The sequence below is a fragment of the Artemia franciscana genome, unplaced genomic scaffold, assembly GCF_032884065.1.
Source record: "Artemia franciscana unplaced genomic scaffold, ASM3288406v1 Scaffold_1405, whole genome shotgun sequence".
In the NCBI taxonomy this organism is placed as follows: Eukaryota; Metazoa; Arthropoda; class Branchiopoda; order Anostraca; family Artemiidae; genus Artemia; species Artemia franciscana.
The window spans coordinates 76,576-98,083 of NW_027062814.1; the positions used below are offsets into that span (position 1 = coordinate 76,576).

General features: G+C 35.4%; 1 protein-coding gene across 2 annotated transcripts; it reads right to left on the reverse strand.

The window, feature by feature from the left end:
- Positions 1-258: 258 nt before the first annotated feature.
- Positions 259-12,545, reverse strand: LOC136042514 (uncharacterized). 2 transcript variants are annotated; one of them, XR_010621340.1, is made up of 2 exons: positions 12,423-12,545; positions 259-551 (listed from the first exon to the last, which is right to left on the reverse strand). XR_010621340.1 is itself a non-coding variant. In XM_065727477.1 (2 exons), the coding sequence occupies exons 1-2, from the start codon at positions 2,045-2,047 to the stop codon at positions 333-335; spliced, it is 1,077 nt and encodes a 358-aa protein (XP_065583549.1). In that variant the 5' UTR covers positions 2,048-2,590; the 3' UTR covers positions 259-332. The 2 variants fall into 2 exon arrangements, 1 of the variants encoding a protein (XP_065583549.1); XM_065727477.1 differs by lacking the exon at positions 12,423-12,545 and adding an exon at positions 1,190-2,590.
- Positions 12,546-21,508: the final 8,963 nt, after the last annotated feature.

Sequence of the window (21,508 nt, forward strand, 5' to 3'; positions counted from 1 at the left end):
CAACAGTAAGGCAAAGAAACAAGAATTTCGTCCCCTAAACCCTGCCTAAACCGGGGACGAAAATTTTTACATTTCTTTCGTTTTCTCGAACTTTCTTGACATTACTAAGATTTTTCTACATTCAATAAGAATAGCAGACTTATACACCACGGTTGTCAAAAAATCTCTAGCCCCCACTCTTTATAGGCTACTGGTACTTCCGACCTGTAGGTGGGACAAGAATATATGCCTAAAGCCACTTAAGACCCCCAATCAGATATCATATTTTATTCAGTTATCGATATAAGAATAAAAAACAAACAAAATGAATTATACCCTACTCATTCAACATTTTAAAATTTATCACTAAGAAACATTCTGGTTTCCAGAGTTCTGTCGCTAGTTCTGGAACACTGCTTTCTAACAAAGTACCCAGCCACGCTGAAAGCCTGCTCACTAGGCACGCTTGTGAACACTTTAACGCTTGTGGTGGGTACTATGAAGTGGTCCAGAGCCCAAGCTGTCAGCTCCGGAATGTGATTCTGACTCCAGAAGTCGAACGGATCCGTTACCTAGAAGAAAAGCATCACCTTAATTAGGTTAAAAACAAGAGGCAGAAAGACAACGGAAAGGAGAGGCGAGAGGGAAAAATAGCAAGACCTCTTACATTAATGACATATAGTTTTATTTTCAAGTTTCCCTTAACTTCTCCAAACATAGAATTCAGAAAGCTTTTCTGTAAGAGCCAACAGTAAGGCAAAGAAACAAAAAATTCGTCCCCTAAACCCTGCCTAAACCGGGGACGAAAATTTGTACATTTCTTTCGTTTTCTCGAAAGTAAACATAACTCAAAGGCATTTTTTGGACCGATGATAATCTTTTCCACCTTCTACTCATCAGTGTAGGCCAAGAATTAACTCGCCCCCTTGGGAGTTGTGATTTCAGTTGGGAGGAAAGGTATGTTATGGGGATGAATGTTTGGTTACTTTACTCTAGTTTAGAATAAGCCAAATAATCATAGAATAAAATAAGTTGAAGGATATTATTCCGACTTTCAAGCGTTTGAACACGGTCTGGATTTTTATAGCCTACAAAGAAAGCTTTGGAGCCTTTTCTTATTTGGCTGAAGGGATAGGAAGCTTCTACAAAGTATCAATCGAGCAGATTCTAACCCAATATCTAGACAGATTTAGAACTGCATTTGACTTACCGACAGCCCATTTCGCCTCCGCTCTACAAGATAAACGGGAACTCTCTCCTCGTAAGCTTTGACCACATTTTCGATGTTCAGTGCAGAGGTGGAATTTGCTCTTTGCACAGAGGGCATCAGTCCTGCTTTATTCAAAAATCGGTAAAATTTATCATTGCCATCATTAAGGCTCTCAGGTTTCTGTACACATATCTCAACTGCACTGGGCACAAAGGAATCTTGTAAGCTGCTAAGTAAACATAAGAGGGACAGTCTTGCTGCCACTCTTTCTTCTAAAGTCATTCGCTCATATGTACAAGGATCAAGATAAGCTGCACGCTGGTAGAGCTCCAACTTGAATCTAGGATTTTGCACAAAATACTTTTTTAACTGCATTAGCAGCTGATCCTTCAGGCGATTCTCAAGTAGCCTCGTTGATCTCGCTTCACAGAAGCTCACCAATCCCTTGATCAGCATGTATGCTTTGCTTGAAGTGGTGTAAGTGGACCCACTAGCCAGTTCGGTGGCCTCTTCAAAAGGGCTCAAACAACTTGTTGCACATTCTAAAAGTGACCGGTCTTGCTCAGTAAGTTCAAGTTCTCTAATTTTCGTATTGCGAACATTTACATCATAAAATTTCTGTAGAGCAGATTTTCTGCGTAACGAGGAACTAATCATCACGTAAGTGCTATTCCAACGCACTTTCATATCATGAGGGATGTGACCACTAAGTCCTATTTCTTTGCAAAGTCCTTTAAAGAGGTCGTGTGAGTGCACCATTGAGTGAGACTGAGTCTTCAATTTCAGTAAAATCATTTGCAGCACTGGCCCATTCATCCCATTTAGTTTCTGTGTCGGAGTTTTACTCTTCCAAGTCATTTACATCTGAAGCAGTGTCAACAATCTCTGAATCTATGATATCAGGAAGGTCATCTTCTGTCAGACCAATCTCTGAGGAACATTGCTCTCTACTAGTGCCTTGTTCGGGTTCGCCTTCATCATCTGAATCAAATTCCGGTGTTTGGTTTACGTCAAAATTCATTTCTCCCCAAAATTTGAGGCCATTTGTGACACTGAGGTGGAGGCAGTGGCCAAAGTAAGATGAACGTTCAATTCCACCAATTTGACAAGCTTTTACGACGTTCGAGCCAGAATCAGTTACAACACAGAACAATTTGTCTTCAATTTCAAATTTCTTCAAGGCTACTCTGCTTGCTACAAGTATATTTGCTGCTGTATAACGAACCTTGAAACGCTTAAAGTGCAAGATGAAACTGTGACCTACCCATTTTCCACTGACTAGCTTGGGGTAATGAACTGTCACTGCCAAGTATCCTCCCCCTGTATATGACCAGCAGTCAAATGTTAGATATACCTTTCGTGCCTGATTCATATCCAATTTTATTTTCAACAGTTTCTTTTTCTTTGCTTGAAACACATGCCTTTTTACGGACAGACAGACAGACAGACATAATACACAAAGAACTTATTTATATATATATATATATATATATATATATATATATATATATATATATATATATATATATATATATATATATATAAATAAGTTCTTTGTATATATATATATATATATATATCTTCTATATATATATATATATATATATATATATATATATAAATAAGTTGTCTGTGTGTGTGTCGAGTGACGTCATGTTTGTGTGTCGACTGACGTCATGTTTGTCGACTGACGTCATTATAAGGATTGAGCTGTATGCGTCATGAAGTTGTTTGTCAACTGACGTAATGTTTGTCAACTGATGAAATTACACACCGGGACACAAATGACCACCGGGACACAGGGAATATAAATGACGACTGGGAACCTCAAAGAGAAATTACAGACTGGGACAACCGGACACAAATCACGACCGGGACACAGGGAATATAAATGACGACCGGGACACAGGGGCACAACTACAATGGGGACGCCGGGGGCACAGGCGGGATATATAAATGACGACCGGGACACAGGGATTGTTCGAATAGAAATTACAGACCGGGACACAAATGACGACCGAGACACCGGGACACAGGGAATATAAATGACGACTGGGACACTCAATGAGAAATTACAAACTGGGATACTGGGATACAAATGACGACCGGGACACAGAAAATATAAATGACGACCGGGACGCAGGGACACATCATTAGAATAATGAGGTATAGATCTGAATACGGATTGTTTTTCCCATGGACAATTATATGTTGCATGTTCAAGAGTCAGTAAACCTGACAATCTATTTATATGCACATACAATGGGACAGCGAAGAATGTTGTATATTCACATGTTTTACGTAGTTAAAAACATATATATATATATATATATATATATATATATATATATATATATATATATATATATATATATATATATATATATATATATATATATATATATATATATATATATCTATATATATAAAAATAAGTGGTCTGTGGATGGATAAGGTGACGTCATGTTTCGGCTGACGTCATGAAATTAGTTGCCATCATTTTTGTTATGACGATGCTTAGTATATTGTAAAACACATTAATTTGGTTAATAATATACCATTTAAAACACCAAAATGAACATGCTGGAGTAGTCACTCGGTGAGAGAGGGTGTCAGAACGGAGAATGAAGGTCCCATGTTCAAATCCTGGTTAGGCTAAAAAAGGTAAAAAACTAAAAACTAAACAAAAAACTGAAAAAACTAAAAAAAGGCAAAAACTACAAAAAAAACTAAAAACTAATAAAAAAAAATAAAAAAGCTAAAAAACTAAAAAAAAACTAAAAAAAGGTAAAAAAATAAAAAAACTAAAAACTAAAAAAAAAAAACTAAAAAAAAGGAAAAAACTGAAAAATAGAAGAGAAAAAGAAAACTAATAAAATTAAGAATAAAAATAAAAAAAAAATAAAAAAGATAAAAACTAAAAAAAAAGTAAAAAGAAAAAACGAAAAAAAACTAAAAAAGCTAAAAAAAAAGGTAAAAACCAATAAAAAACTAAAAAGAAAAAAAGGAAAAAAAAACTAAAAAAAAATTTCATCTAAAAAACTAAAAAAAAGGTAAGAACTAAAAAAGAAAAAAATAAATGACGACACTCAAAGAGAAAGCGACCGGGACAAAAGGAATGTTCGATTAGCAATCAACAAAGCACCGGGACACAGGGAGTATAAATGACGACCAGGACATAAGTAAAAAAAAAACTAAAAAGAAGGTAAAAACTACGAAAAAACTAAAAAGAAAAAAAAAACAAAAACTAATAAAAAAACTAAAAATCTAAATAAACTAAAAAAGAAAAAAAATTAAAAAGGAAAAAAATAAAGGAGAAAAACAAAACTAAAAAACGAATGTATATACAGACCGGGACACCGGGATACAAATGACGACCGGGACACAGGGAATATAAATGACCATACATAAGCCATAATGACCAGGACATAAGTAAAAAATATAAATGACGACCGGGACACAGGGACACAACTACAACGGGGACGCCGGGGGGCACAGGGGGATATAAATGACGATCAGGACACCGGGACAGGGAATGGTCGATTAGCAATCACCATCAACAAAGCTCAAGGGCAATCATTAGAATCATGAGGTATAGATCTGAATACGGATTGTTTTCCCATGGACCATTATATGTTGCATGTTCAAGAGTCGGTAAACCTGACAATCTATTTATATGCACAGACAATGGGACAGCAAAGAATGTTGTATATTCGCAAGTTTTACGTAGTTAAAAACATATATATAATATATCTATCTATATTCACAGGTGGGACATAGGGACACAACTACAATGGCGCGTAACTAATATGGCGCGTAACGACTTACGCGCGCGGGGGGGCTTGGGGGGGCGCGAAGCGCCCCAACCAACTAGGTGTTGGGGTGGCGCGAAGCGCCACCCCAACAGCTAGTATATATATATATATATATATATATATATATATATATATATATATATATATATATATATATATATATCTCTATTCACAGGTGGGACACATGGACAGAACTACAATGGCGCGTAACTAATATGGCGCGTAACGACTTACGCGCGCGGGGGGCTTGGGGGGACGAAGCGCCCCACCCAAGCGCCACCCCAACAGCTAGTATATATATAAAAACTAGTTGGTGGGGTGCTTCGCGCCCCCCCAAGCCCCCCCGCGCGCGTAAGTCGTTACGCGCCTTATTAGTTACGCGCCATTGTAGTTGTGTCCCTGTGTCCCACCTGTGAATATAGATAGATTTATATATGTGTTTCAAACTACGTAAAAATTGCGAATATACAACATTTTTGGCTTTCCCACTACTGGGAGCTTTCCGTTTCCAATTGCCAGCAATTGATCTGAAATGTTTGACCAGAGTCATCGTTTTGCAATCGGACACGCATGTTTGTAGTTAATTTTAATATTTTTATGTGTGCCCATAAATTAGAATTTTTCAGGCAAGCATTCATTTCGTCTGCAGGAGTTAAACTACATAAAAATTGCGAATATACAACATTCTTGGCTTTCCCATTGTCTGTGCATATACAAAGCCGTATGTACTAATAATGACGTCATATGCAAACGCTCTTTTTACAAACAAACAAACATGCATACACACAACTCGTTTTTATATAGATAGATAGATAGATAGATACAATACAAATTAACTGCGTAAAACTTGCGAATATACAACATTCTTCGCTGTCCAATTGTCGTTGCATATAAATAGATTGTCAGGTTTACCGACCCTCGAACATGCAACGTACATTTGTCCATGGGAAAAACAATCAGTATTAAGATCTATACCACATTTTTCTAATGATTGACCTTGAGCTTTGTTAATGGTGATTGCAAATGCTAATCGAATTGGGAATTGCAATCTTTTAAATTGAAAAGGCAGATCCGTTGGAATCATGGGAATGCGAGGAATAAGAACAGCCTCACCCTCAAAAGGCCATGTCAAGATTGTGGCCTCTATTAGGTTTTCCATTGTTTTTTTACGGCAAGTCGCGTGCCATTGCAAAGCTTTGGTGGGTTGATATTTCTTAAAAGTATTATTGGTACGCCTATTTTTAGTTGTAGCACGTGTGGTGGAAACCCTGAAAGATCTATGGAATTTAAAAATTCAGATGGATAATTAACCGCTTCATTTGGTTCCAAAACTGTGTCGACTGACTTGTAAAGGACTGCCTGGTCTCGAATCTTGGTCAAAACAATATTGTTGATTTCGTGGACGTCTATATTTTTGGGTGCGAGAATCGCTCTTTCACTTAGCCATTTATTATTTTTATAATTTTTTAGAATATTCGGAAATACTTTTTCATTCTTTTTAGTTTTTTTTTTGGTTTTTACTTTTTTTTTAGATTTTTTCTTTTTTCTTCCCTGTGTCCCGGTCGTCATTTGTGTCCCGGTGTCCCAGTCTGTAATCTCTCTTTGAGTGTCCCGGTCGTCATTTATATTCCCTGTGTCCCGGTGTCCCGGTCTGTATATACATTAGTTTTTGAATTGGTCTTTTTTTTAGTTTTTAGTTTTTTACCTTTTTTTAGTTTTTTTTAGTTATACCTCATGATTCTAATGATTGCCCTTGAGCTTTGATGGTGAGTTGATGGTGATTGCTAATCGAACATTCCCTGTGCCCCTGTCGTCATTTAGATATCCCCCTGTGCCCCCCGGCGTCCCGGTCGTCATTTGTGTCCCTGTGTCCCGGTCTGTATATACATTCATTTTTGAATTGGTATATGATGAACTAAATTTTGTGTTTTTTTTTTCCTTTTTTCTTTTTAGTTTTGTTTTTCTCCTTTATTTTTCAGTTTTTTTCATTTTTTTCTTTTTTTTCTTTTTTAGTTTTTTTTTAATTTTTTATTAGTTTTTAGTTTTTTTCTTTAGTTTTTTTTGTAGTTTTTACCTTGTTTTAGTTTTTTTTAGTTTTTTTATTTTTTTTTTTATTTTTTTTTTGTAGTTTCTCAGACCTAGAACCTGGAACATAACGCGTTACCAACTCAGCTACTCGGGTTTGAATACATTCGTTTTTGAATTGGTTTATGAAATAATTTTTTTTTTTTTTAGTTTTTCTTTCTTTTTTTTAGTTTTTTTTGTAGTTTTTACCTTTTTTAGTTTTTTTTCTTCTTTTGTATTCAGGGTTGAACCTTTCAGATCTACAACCTGAAACATAACGCTCTACCAATATTAGTTACGCGCCATTGTAGTTGTGTCCCTGTGTCTTTTAGTTTTATTATTGGTTTTTACCCTTTTTTTAGCCTTTTTTAGTTTTTTTCTTTTTTCTTTTTAGTCTTTTTTCTTTTTCAGTTTTTAGTTTTTTTAGTTTTTTTTTATTAGTTTTTAGTTTTTCTTTCGTTTTAGTTTTTTTTCGTTTTTACCTTTTTTTAAGTTTTTTTTTAGGTTTTAGTTTTGTAGTTTTTACGTTTTTTTAGTTTTTTTTCTTTTTTAGTTTTCAGTTTTTTAACTTTTATTAGTTTTTTTTAGTATTCTAGCTTTTTTAGTTTTTTTTTAGTTTTTTTCCTTTTTAGTTTTTTTTGTAGTTTTTACCTTTTTTAGTTTTTTTCTTCTTTTGTATTTAAGGTTCGAACCAGGAATCTCTCGAACCTAGAACCTGGAACATACCGCGTTACCAACTTAGCTACATCAGCTTGTATACTTTCGTTTTTGAATTGGTATATGATGAAATAATTCAGACGTCATATGCGGACAGACAGACAGACAGACAGACAGACATAACCCACAAACAACTTATATATATATATATACTAGCTGTTGGGGTGGCGCTTCGCGCCACCCCAACACCTAGTTGGTGGGGGCGCTTCGCGCCCCCCCAAGCCCCCCCGCGCGCGTAAGTCGTTACGCGCCATATTAGTTACGCGCCATTGTAGTTGTGTCCCTATGTCCCACCTGTGAATATAGATAGATATATATATATATATATATCTATATATATAACCGACTCTTGAACATGCAACATATAATGGTCCATGGGAAAACAATCCGTATTCAGATCTATACCTCATGATTCTAATGATTGCCCTTGAGCTTTGTTGATGGTGATTGCTAATCGACCATTCCCTGAGTCGCCATCGTCATTTATATATCCCCCTGTGCACCCCGGCGTCCCCTTTGTAGTTATGTCCCTGTGTCCCGGTCGTCATTTATATTCCCTGTGTCCCGGTCGTCATTTGTGTCCCGGTGTTCCAGTCTGTGATTTCTCTTTGAGTGTCCCGGGCGTCATTTATATTCCTTGTGTCCCGGTGTCCCGGTCGTCATTTATATCCCCCTGTGCCCCCCGGCGTCCCCATTGTAGTTGTGTCCCTGTGTCCCGGTCGTCATTTATATTCCCTGTGTCCCGGTCGTCATTTGTATCCCGGTGTCCCGGTCTGTATATACATTCGTTTTTTAGTTTTGTTTTTCTCCTTTATTTTTTTCCTTTTTTCTTTTTTTTTCTTTTTTAGTTTATTTAGATTTTTAGATTTTTTAGTTTTTTTATTAGTTTTTAGTTTTTTTGTAGTTTTTACCATTTTTTTAGTTTTTTTAGTTTTTTTTTTTACTTATGTCCTGGTCGTCATTTATACTCCCTGTGTCCCGGTCGTCATTTGTGTCTCGGTGCTTTGTTGATTGCTAATTTATATTATATTTATATTTATATTTTTTATATTTATTAATATTTTTTTAGTTTTCTTTTTCTCTTATTTTTCAGTTTTTTCCTTTTTTTTAGTTTTTTCTTTTTTAGTTTTTAGTTTTTTTTTGTTTTTTACCTTTTTTTAGTTTTTTTAGTTTTTTTATTTTTTTAGCTTTTTTAGTTTTTTTATTAGTTTTTAGTTTTTTTTTTTAGTTTTTGCCTTTTTTAGTTTTTTCAGTTTTTTTTTAGTTTTTAGTTTTTTACCTTTTTTTAGTTTTTTTTAGTTTTTTAGCTTTTTTAGTTTTTTTTTCTTTTTAGTTTTTTTTGTAGTTTTTACCTTTTTTAGTTTTTTTTCTTCTTTTGTATTAGTGTGAAATAATTCAGACGTCATATGCGGACAAACACGACGTCACTCGACAGACAGACAGACAGACATAACCCAGAAAACAACTTATTTTTATATATATTTACATCAGCACATTTATCTAAAACCATCTTAATAACTTCTAAATCACCACTAATAACTGCCAGATGAAGTGGAGTACCAGAAAGTTTTCTATTTTTAATAATCTTAAATGGAATAATTTTTCCAAAGCCAGCATACGGACCATTTTCAATGTTGACTTTACAATCGTGATTTAAAAGTAATTTAGCAATTGCTGTGTTTCTGTTAATCAGAGCTTGACAAAGTAGCACGTATCCATCTGACCATTCAGCCCAAAAGAGTTGATTAGCTTCTTTGCTCCTTCTAGGTCTCCTTCACGAACTGTACGAATTAAACTACTGTTTACTTCCTCCTTATCGAACATGGCTACTTTCCTTCTTTTTGCCAATTTTTCCTTTTCCTCCAATCGTTGTTCTTCGAAATATTGATCGACTTCATTGCTCAGCAGCAGTGTACATTTACCCAGTGTTCTCTTAGTATCAGCCTGATGCAAATCTGTTTTCTTATCCCTCTATTTCACATTCAGGTTGGTTTCCTTGTTATTCGGTTTTTCAGAAGTATTCAGTTTATTTTCTTCATCTTCCATGTTTGAACATGCGCCCATTTCATATTGTTTATGTTTTAAATTGGTCTTAAACATTACTTTGTGCCGTATCAAATGCAATCAATAACTGAACCACACCATGTGGATTCCAATTTATATGGTAAAGATAACGTCATATTTATGAAACTACTTTGATGCTCACAATGAAGTCACCTACAAATATAAAAGGCTGTATGGAGGTTGCAATGACGTCATATTAAAAATTATATGATAATATTGTAGTGAAGTGATATGAAGAGCGAAGTGGGCACAATACATAATTTATTTGCTTGTTTTACCAAGGTACTTTGCCCAACATTAAAGGTTATTGTAAAAACAAAGTAATGGGAATTCCCAAAGCTATTCATAAACCATCGAAAAAGCGTCGAATAGAAATGAAAATTATGTCATTGGAATTTTCTTTGTCAAAATTTCAAACTAAAAAAATACAGCACTTTCCCTCTCCTCGAACATCCAGGAATATAACTTTTTGCATGGGTAGTACTGACTTGTTTTTTTTTTATAGCTAGAGGGGCACCAAAAAACTTAGTTGTTTAAGGGCTCATTTGAAATGGAACTGTTAAACATGATTTTTGTAAGTAAAAAACAAAATATCAATACCAGCATGCGCTGTTTTCTTAAAAGGGATCTCATTTCTTTTGTCCACCATTATCATTGCTCTGTGCTTCACAGAGCAAGAGCCTAAATTTATTAGAACAACACAGTTTTCTTCTCAACTAAAACAAAACTCTTGGTATAGATCAATTATTCAAGTAATTACTAGTCATGTAAAAAATGAAAACAAAAAGCACATAAATGTAAATGAGAAACACATGGTGGAACCGGAGAACATATTTCTGGAAATAAAGTGGAATTTGCAAAATTCATTTGCATGATCTCCCCACCCCCATTCTCTGAAAATTATTTCAACTGTCTAGTGTCATAATTGTTTCATTAATAACTTTGTCTCGATAAAGTTCCTTCTGCAAAATATATTTTCCCCTTATTTTTTGAAGTCCTTATTAGAAATTAAATAATCGAATTTTATAGCCTTTGTAAGTAAGTTTTACTGCACTGACTTAGAAATGAAAATTCTTCATCAAGAAAAACATCTTCAAAAAATTTTGCATGCTTTTTTATTTTCAATATTTTAATTAAAGGGGAAAGGTATAACTCCTCAATTGATTGTCGATAAATTCATGTTAACTCAATGGTGCCAATGAGAAACCACTTCCAATATCCAATAGGAAATATGTAAAAACGTGGAAATCCTGCGATATCATATCTAATAGATTTGGAAAATGGATTGCATACCATTATCCCTCTTTCTTTGGTGTCACATACCTTAGCTTCTGACTGACACTGATTTAGCTACCGGAAATTCAATTTTTAACTCTAAAATGTCGTTTCATATAAGAACGTAAATTTTTCTCAAAATTGAGACTTCTGTTGTATTTCTTCTCAAAGTTGAAACTCGTGTTTCTAATGTTGTTTTTTCTGTTGCTTGCTTCTTTTTTTTCAGGGATGATCATATCGACACATTGTTCCTCGAATATTGCAAGAAACCTCATTCGAACGCAAATGAGAAGTTCTAGTACCCTTTATAATTGATAAAAAAAAAATGAAGGGGAACTAGGCCCACTCGTACGCTCATTTATTTCTAAAGTTACCGGATCAAAATTTTGAGATAGCCATTTACTTCAGCAAAGTCAAAAATTCTAATAACTATGTCCTTGAGGATGACTAAATCCCCTATAGTCACTGGGGGAACGACTGCAAGTTATTAAATGTGCCCGTTGTTCACATATGCTATTGAGTATTGGGAAGTATATAGACGTTTCTATGGGGGACTTATTCAGGTGATTGAGGAGGGAAGGGGGGTTCATGAGTGGATCTTTCATGGAGGAAGAAAATCAAACAATTCCTGGTAACAAACTACAAGTAATGAGTGATCCAACTGAATAGTAAATGAAACATTAAAAACAATTGTTGACACCATTAGATATATCAAAAGAATTGGAATTTTATACTGATTTCAAATATACCAGTTTCATTAAGTTATTAGTCCGAGAAAGTTCGCCCTATTTTCGAAAAAAGGAGGTAAAACCCTCTAAAAATCATAGAATTAATGACAATCACACCTTAATATCTAGCATATGAGAGAACCCTTTTGTAGAGGTTTCAAGCTTCTTTCTGCAAAATATACAATTTTTTATTTTTCCCAGAAGAAAGATGATGGATAGGTGTTTATTGTTGCATTTTGGGTGTTTTTTCCTCAGGGAATATCGTATGGACCCAGTGGTCCTAGAATATCGTGAGAAGACTCATTCAACTGTAAATTAAAAGTTTTAGTGCCCTTTTTGAATTACCAAAAAGATTGAAGATTAAGTTGCCCCCTCCCCCTTTTCCCCCAAATATTGTCTGATTAAAATTTTCAAATATCCATTTTGTTCATCATAGTCGTGTGGCCCAACAGAAATGCCTTTGTATAAAAAATACCCCCCCCCCACACACTGCCCCAATGGAAAGTTTTTTAAGTTACAAAAGTTGCCCTTTGCTTACACTTAGTAATTGTAATTGCAAACCTTGCATACATTATAGGGTAGAAAGACGAATTTTCTGCTGTTTTTTTCATAGGAGAACTTTCCAAGGGGAGGGAAGTAGTAGTATCTCCAAAGGTACATTAAAAAAAGTACTGAGCCACTACTCTTTTCTTCCTTGATGGTTTAAGACAACAATGAAGTTTAACGGCAATTCCCTCGAGACACAGGTAATATTAGTTTTCTTCAAGATACAGGTGTTTGTTGCGTAAAAGGGAGTGTTTTCTTCAAGATGCAGTTGTTTGTTACATAATACGGAATGTTTTCTGTAGCATTTCTTTGGTTGCTAGGTTTAAAAACCCGCAAGGGCTAAGAAAAACCTTCAGTATTCCCCCAAGTAGGGAACCCCAGTTGTAACTGAAAATGGCACAAACGTAAATGTTACGTAATATATATGTGGATTTCTTATAGAATTGAAACTGAATTTATAGAATTCAGTCCTTCTCTGCCGGAAAAACCTCTCACCTTAATTTTAAGCTTTTTTATGGAATTTACATATTTATAATAACTTATTGAGTGTTAGATTTCAGTTACCCTCCCCTGGAAAACGGAGAGGTTTTTACTGCCACTTCGTACATAAAAGATAAATTTTTACCCAAACAGCATCAAAATATCAGAGAGTTCGATTTTTTAGTGTCCACACTTTTAATACAGGAGGTTTCAAGCCGCCCAATCTCGGTAGAAAATTATGGAAAGGGTTTTTATTGTCATTTTGTTCAATAAAAGACCAATTTTGGCCAAACAGGTTCAAAATATCAGAGAAATAAATTTTTCTCAATCTAAAGCGTTTAATAAAGGAGGTTTTAATCTACCCTATCATGACAGGAAACCCCAGAGGAGGCTTTACTGCCATTTTTTACCATAAAAGAACGAAAATAACGTGGCACAGTATACCCACCCAATGGCGTCGTGTATTATCACACATAAGACATTTTATCAGGCAAATATCTGCGAAAATATTCGTTTGCACTAGAATCGATCGCTTGAACTTGAAATAAAATTCCCAATACTATTTTTTCTGATATTTTGTAGCAGTTGACTCCAGCGTGGTATAATTTACCCACCCAATGGCGCCATATGGCATGCATTATCAAACATAACACATTTTCCTTGCGTTTATTCTGACGAATTACGGAAATTGGCAAAATGCAACCACCTGATTGCACCCTCTGGTTTGCACTATCACACCCAAGACACTTTCAACCTTTCTCAAACAAAAATAAGCTTATAAAAATAAATTAACAATTGTTTTATTTGAACTGCTGGAACTTGCCATTTCATTATTAGATGGTAATTTTCCCTGTATTTCACGCCCCCTTCTTCGAATTTCCTGTTATTTTGTAAAAAAAAACCTTTATTCTTAAAAAGCACTTCAATTTAAAACATTTTCCTTAATAAGCTTTTTTCTTATTCATACGAAATGTAGAAATCAAGGACAATCCTTAGAAATCAAGACTAAAACATAGAAACCCAGCAGCGATAGGGTTATTGATATGACGACGTCCATAAGGGATGTCTATACTAATGGAACTACTAGCTCCCATCAAGATATTATTATAATCACCTGGGTCTTGTGAAATTTTATATTACAATACAAAAAGTTCATACAAAATCCATATATTTCTTTACAAAATACAGAAATACTTTGAAGAATTCTAAAATAGCTTTAACAGACCAAAACATAGTTGATACGGGACAAAAAATACGTGCTAACCGACAAAAAAAAATCTAAAAACATCCCAAATACATCTTATAGAATACAAAAAGTTCATAAGTAATCAAAAATAATTCCTACAAAAGGTTTGTTGTGGAGTTTTTAGATACTTTGGTCTGAAGAGAAAGTGATTTAGTTTGGAAACTCAGCTACAAAAAACGTGAACCGTAACTCTTACATTTTGACCTGAAAGAGCCATTTCAAATATTACAAAACTTCACGTCTTGTGACGTGAAGATCTAACTTTTGATTCTCATGAATGTAATTCTGTTATAACAAAAAACGTCCTAGGGATAACAGATTGCAGAAAATCAAAGAGAATCCGCACAGAAACGGTTCACTTTAACCATTGAAATGCAAACAGTATTATAAATTATTTAAAAAGTATATGCATGGAAATGGGCTAAATAAATTCTAGGAGCCAAAAAAACATTCAGAAAAAATAATCTGTAAAGGGCAAATTGTAATTTATTGAATATTTAAGGGAAAATTTTGATGAAAGTTTTCTTTTCAAAGTTACTTGCAATTAATGGTTCTGAAAAGCTTTCAATTTAAAATAAATCATGCGATTTTCAAAGGCTTAGCAGATACTTTCCGACCCAACCATTGTGATGCACAAATTTGCAGCAAAATTTTGACAGATCATGCACAAACGGCCGCTTTTTTGTGAAATCACACAACCCATGGTAATAGTTCCATACGCAGGCACCTGTAGCTTGTGAGTGCTATTCTAGGACCATTTTATTATTTTTAGTACTGTAGCACATGCTTAGGGCTACTAAATTAGTGCTAAAATAGCCCAAAAGTGCTATTCTAGCACTATTACAGTCAATTTGTTGATTATAGCACCGAAAATCACTGTGTGGCATATAAATTATGGCAATCGTAGCATTTTAGGATCTGAAGGGGACTGCAACCCTGGTTACAGTTGCCATATTCAGAAGAAATAATCGATAGCTTCAGTTCAAACTGAACAGTTTTGAGAATATTAGAAATGAGTGGTGGTGTCTACGGAGGAGGTCAGTTACTTACCATGGAACATCTTTACTTATGTTTAGAAAATTAGCTAAGCAAAAAGTAAGATGACCTGGCACTATATTTGGTCATCCAAAAAAAGTCTAGACTATTGCTGTATTTTTTTTTTATGTGTGTGTGCATTGAATTCTAATGAGAAAAGAAATCACCAGTGCAACAGCACAAACACATAAAAAAATACAGCAATGGTTAGTTGATGTAGCAATGGTTAGTTGATGTATTTAATATATGCTATACTTTACCCCCCCCCCCCCCCCCTGATGTGCAAATATATAGCCCAAATTTGTTTCTAAACTATTACAGATTTGTAAAGACCCCATATATAGGTCATTTTTAAGAGGTCAAAAAGTGCTTAAATCTGAATTTCTGGTAGAAGTAATTATTATACTTGTAAAGAGCATAAAAAAAGGCATCAAGTGGTATATTCACTTTACATGAAAGCCAGTAATACTTTTTGCTCCAATTTTACCAAAGTATTTCTTGGGAAGGTATTATAAAGCACCCACCTCCACTCCTTCTCCCTCTAGAGGACCCTGAAACTTGCCTCTGTGATAGGTTGAAAGTTTGACAAAAGAACATCATACTGTAATTTTCAGTTACTAGTTGCTTTTTCTCTGCCTTTAGTTCTGATAATGCAATTCCTGTTATTTGTTTTTTTTTCAAAATTTAGGATATGTATTTGCATATCTTTAAAACCTCATAAAATGGAACTGAGTAGGCATGAAGCTGAAAATATTGTACTTCAATTAAGCAGAAGATCTATTTTGCAAGGTTTCACTTTTATAACACACATATTTTTAAAGGTCAGGGCCCTCTAGAGGGAGAAAGAGTAGAGGTAGTTGGTACAAAATACCTTCCTGGGACATACTCTAGTCTGTAGATTCATCCCTGAAAGTTTCATTTTCCTAATCTAAACCCTTTCTGAGATAGCAAGAAGTCAATTAACTAGAATTTTACCATTATTTGATAGTGGAAAAATGCAGTTCAAATTCATGTTTATTTTTCAGAATTTTGTTTTTAAAAAATTGTACAACAGGTAAAGAAGTTGTAATATTCCTTACTTGCATTGTGTATATTTGCTGTTATATATTGATTATGCTTTTGCTTATCATTTTGTATTGTTTATACTCTACTTATGATTGTATAATATCAGGTTTTGTAACCTGGTTTTTTGAAGTATATGCTTGAAAAGATAACAGAGTAAAAAATGGACATCCTGTATCCTGAGCTGAAATGGGAATCAGACAATGTAAACAAGGTGTGGATCTGATTTAAAGGTTGCACTAATCTTATGTTTGAGGGACAGTTGAGTAGAAAAAAATGAGGCTTAGAGAAAAATGCATATGATGTGCTCAGCACTTGGATGCTAGCAGCTAATGAAAAAGACAAAATTAGTGCATACCTTGTGAAACTTGGTAGCTACTTTTTTCCATAATCAAATACCATATTCTCCCAATATACATTCCACAAACATGACCAAAGGGAAGTTGAAACTATAGAACAATATGCAACTGAACTGCAGATTTTAGTGCATGACTGCTCATATGGAGTTACATGGTTTTGTTGACAAAATGGTCTGTGATCACCTCATGTTTGGAACACCATCCCAGAAGATTTGTTGAAGGTTCTCTCCCCTGCAAAATGTGTTAACTAAGAATATTCTGCTTATTATGAAGTAAGAATTGTTTTCTTAATGTGTTTCCTTATATAGTGTTTGAAGCCTAAGCTTATAGTTTGCTTTATTTGTAGGTCAAAAGTATGGACTGTTCTATATTTACCAATTAATTTTCAAAAGGTCAAAAGTATGGACTGTTCTATATTTACCAATTAATTTTAGGCTATGGTAAGATAAGCCTACCAAGTGGCCTGGTCAGACAGCTAATCACCACTTTCACTGTAAAATCTCCATAATTACCTTAATTACCTTAATTTGCACTTCAGAGCAAATTAAGATATGTAGATCTGTTGAATGCTCCTGAGTTGAGTCGGTGATGTCTCATAGCAGGTATGAGCAGGACGGAATGTCCCACTCATACTTCCAGTCTTTTGTGGCCCACTCTTTATCCAGTGCCTTCTTGAATGCTTCGGGGGTGGGGGCTGAGACTGTTGCTTCACACAGTTCATTCCAGGGGTTGACGACTCTGTTGGTGAAGAAACTTTTTCTGGCCCTGGTTCTGACTGACTGCTTGAACAGCTTCTTTGAGTGTCCTCTGGTGCACTGTGGGGGGCCTGGGTGGATGGGCAGGATCTTGGCATATGATGAGTTCAGCAATTTGCGGGTCATCATCATATCGCTATGGTTGCGCCTGTACACAAGGGTAGGGAGGTTGAGAGCCCGTAAACGATCTTGATAAGGTTTGTCTCCATGGTTTGTGATGGCCTTGGTTGCTCTCCTCTGGACTCCCTCAATTAGCCTGACATCTCCTTTGTATGTTGGGAAGGCAGCGCACATGCCAAAATCCAAAACGGGTCTGACTAGTGCCTTGTAAAGTTTCAGGAAAACTAGTGGGGATCTGCTGGTAACTGTTCTTTTGATCAGGCCTAAGTTTGTGTTGGCCTGGGACACGCTCTTGATGGTGTTGGCATGGAACTTGAGAAGGCTGTCAACGATGACCCCAAGGTCGCGTTCCTCTGTGCTGGTCTTGATGGGTGGATTGGAGTTGGAGGCATGTTCATGCATATGGTATTGGGCGCATGGGTTTGAGGATCCAAAGTGTAGCGTGCTGCACTTGCTTATATTGAACGATAAGAGCCATTTGTCTGCCCACAGCTGGATTTTCTGGACGTCTGTTTGCAGGGATTTTACATTCACTGCTCCAAATAGCTTTGAGTCGTCAGCATAGAGAGACAATTTGTTTTCCACCTCGCTGAATATATCATTGATGTAGATGTTGAACAGTGTAGGACCAAGAACAGTTCCCTGCGGTACTCCACTGATGACATCACAGGGCTCAGAAAAGACCTTTTCACCTCCAGCACCAAATAGCCTGACTCTCTGGGTTCGTCCTGACAGGAAGTCCATAAGCCAATTAACCAGGTTGGGGTGTAACTGGGCAGCAGTAAGCTTTTCTCTTAGCCTTTTGTGTGGGACTTTATCAAAGGCCTTAGCAAAGTCTAGTAAAACTAGGTCCACTGGCAATCCTTTGTCAAGCAAATCTGTAATGATGTCATATGTTTCCAGTAAATTTGTTTCAACTGACTTTCCTGGTTGAAACCCATGCTGATTAGGGGATAGGATATTGTTGACTTTCAGATGTTCCAGTATTGTATCATTGACCACTCTTTCAAGGATTTTTGCGACTACTGATGTGAGACTTATAGTTCTGTAGTTTTCTGCTTTAAGTCTGCTGCCTTTTTTGAATATTGGGGTCACAAAAGCAGTTTTCCAATCAGATGGGACAGATTTGGCATTAATAGACTTTTGGAATAGGTCAGACAGTGGTCCTGCGATGATGGTTGCCAGTTCCTTCAGCAGTCTTGGGTGTAAGTGATCTGGTCCAGCCGATTTATTCGTGTCAAGATTTTGAAGCTGTTTGAGGATGTTGGAGGGGTCGATGCTGACTTGCTCCATCGTTGTGGGGGCTTCATAGCCTGGGCAGTTTGGCAGGGGGCCTTCCGGTTCACAGGTGAAAACTGAAGCAAAGTGCCTATTTAGTTCGTTTGCTACATCAGTTATGTTGGTTACGGTAGTGCTACAGGGTTTCACCAGTCTGGAGATAGTTCGACGGGAGTGGTTCTTGCTAGAGACATAATTCCAGAATTTTTTCTGGATACCTTTAATGATACCTAAAGCTAGGATTGTTCCACTGCTGGATTTTTCTAAATCCTCTTGATAAGAATGGGATTAGGGTAGAGGTGCCAGTTACCAATCCCTAGGGTAAAGGCACTGATGATTCAACAGTTTAATTTTGGAACCACTTTCAAAATTTTCTTCCAAACAGGAAATTATATTTTGACAACACAAAATGTGGACACTATATCCAATGCACCCATAAGAAAAGAATATTTAATTCAATCAGTTTCCTGTTTTTGACACAAAATGGCATCCCAACAATTGTTTTGCTATTTAATGTTCAAACTGTCATTACTTGGTTTATTTTTTTTTTTTGCAAAAAAGTTGGGATCAGCACCAATACATCAAGATACATCTGAGCTTCTAAAATGTAGCTATATTGTTTTTTTTTTTTTTTTTTTTTTTATAAAACTAAGATAAAATGGTAGCTAAAATTATACTGACAAAACTATGTTCCAAGTGTCAAAAATTCTTGTCTTATGTAGTGGAATACCAGACCAATTAAAAATGTCCCTTCAGCCAAATTCAAATGTAGATATTGACCTCTGTTATGAAATTCATTTCTTTTGAGAATATCTTGTAGTAACCTTGTCAAAATTTTGAACAGACAGCAACAGGCCCTGTCAAAATATAGGTGACTCTGTTAAAAACTTCACTGACCATGTAAAACCGATGAGAAACATTTGGTGTCAAAATTCCAGGGTCCTCTGATGAAAACATAATTGTTGAATTTATGGGTACTTCCTTAACAACAAGAAATTTTGACGATTATTATGTTATATTGTTATAAGGAGGTTTCCACAAAATCAAATGAAATCTTTTCTTTGGAATCTTGGTTTTCAAATGGATACTTGCACTGGCTTTTGCCAATGTTTTGACTTTTTATTTTATTTTATGATATTAGCCAGGTCTGCCTCAATGTCTCCAGTTGTTTCCCATGCTCTCTATCCATCCATCATGCATATGTTTATCAAATACTTTCCATTATTTATTGTATTCTTTAGTATCAGGTAAAAAAATGCACATTTATTTATGATTAATTAAACTGCTATTGAGTATGGCTGAGCAGCTTAAAAAATGCCTGGAAATTGATGTGAAAGCCTGGAAGGTATATTCATGCTACCCTCATGTTTTTCTATCAATACTTCACTGCCATGTGATAGTGGAGATGGTCTGGTGGAAGATTATCTGCCAGACATAGCATTTGAAGATGAGAAGGAGCAGCCACTGTTGCAACTCTAGCTTATCTTATAAAGAACTATTTGAAGCCTAAAGTGTGATTTTTGTATCATTTTTTCCCCTTGTTTAAACAAAGTAGGAAAAAACAAATAAAATGATGTAAAAATACTTTTTTTTTTCTTATCAATCTACCAGAGAAGAGAGAATATTTTTTTTAATTTAGTAGTATTTGAAACTTGCAACTTACACAGTAATTTACCAAAGTTACAGGAAATTTTTTTGTTAAAGTAAGTTTCAAAACTTGCCGGCAAATCTTGCACACTAATTCAAAAAGAAAAAGAAAACACGAAAAATGATCTTTCCAGTGAAGACCCTGATGTCTCACTGGGCTACACGTCTGACAAATGGACATCTTTTGTACTGTTAGCAGTGAGAATGATGAATGCAGTTATATGCATGTTATACCAAACATGATCAACAAGGCTAGTATATCAGAAGGGTGCTTGATTTCCTGATGAAAATCTTGTTCATATAAAATATTGTTGCTGTCTGAGCCTAGTTGACTATATGTATGACAGGCCAAAAAATAATGACAATGAGAAAGTTGAAGAAGAATGCATCTTTCCTGGATCATTGAAGCTTTCTGGAGCTGGTCCCATCACTCTACTATCATTCCAAAACCAGTACATCATCAGCCTGCACAAGAAGCATACTAGGGCCTGCAAATGATAAAAGTTTGCTTTTTTACTCCAAATCCTAATTGAAATTATTTTTTTTCCCATAAATATTCCTTTGTTTCAACTAAGAATAAAAAAAGTCTTTTTCTCTGATTCTAATTGAAATTACATTTCCCCCTCCTATTATTTGAAGCATGGTGTTAATTTTTTCATATTTACTTTAAAGAATTAAAAAAAATACCATTCTCAGAGATTTCTTCTGTGTATAGGGTAGGACTGACACTTTCAGTATTACCTCATGGTAACTTGCGTTCCATTGTGGCACATACAAACTATTGCCAAGAGTTTTTGTTGTCTATGGTTTTTCAGTATGTAGAGGTATCCTCAGCTGTCTCTTAGGGTGACACAATTTTTATCTCTGCATGCATAAAATTTACTGGGGAGGTGTGTCAGATTTACCCCAGATTAGGGGGTGGATTTGATCTCCCTGACATGGTTTACTTTGGTGTAGTAAGTCATGGAAACAACAAACGTACGAACTTTTTGGATCGTGAGGAGTATTACTATTATGACTAAGAGCAACATCAAATATTTGTTATTGCATCAGCAACTTCTAGACTATTTTAAGACCAAATCAAGCTGACAAAAATACTTGATAAGAGGTTGGACTTACCTAAATTTA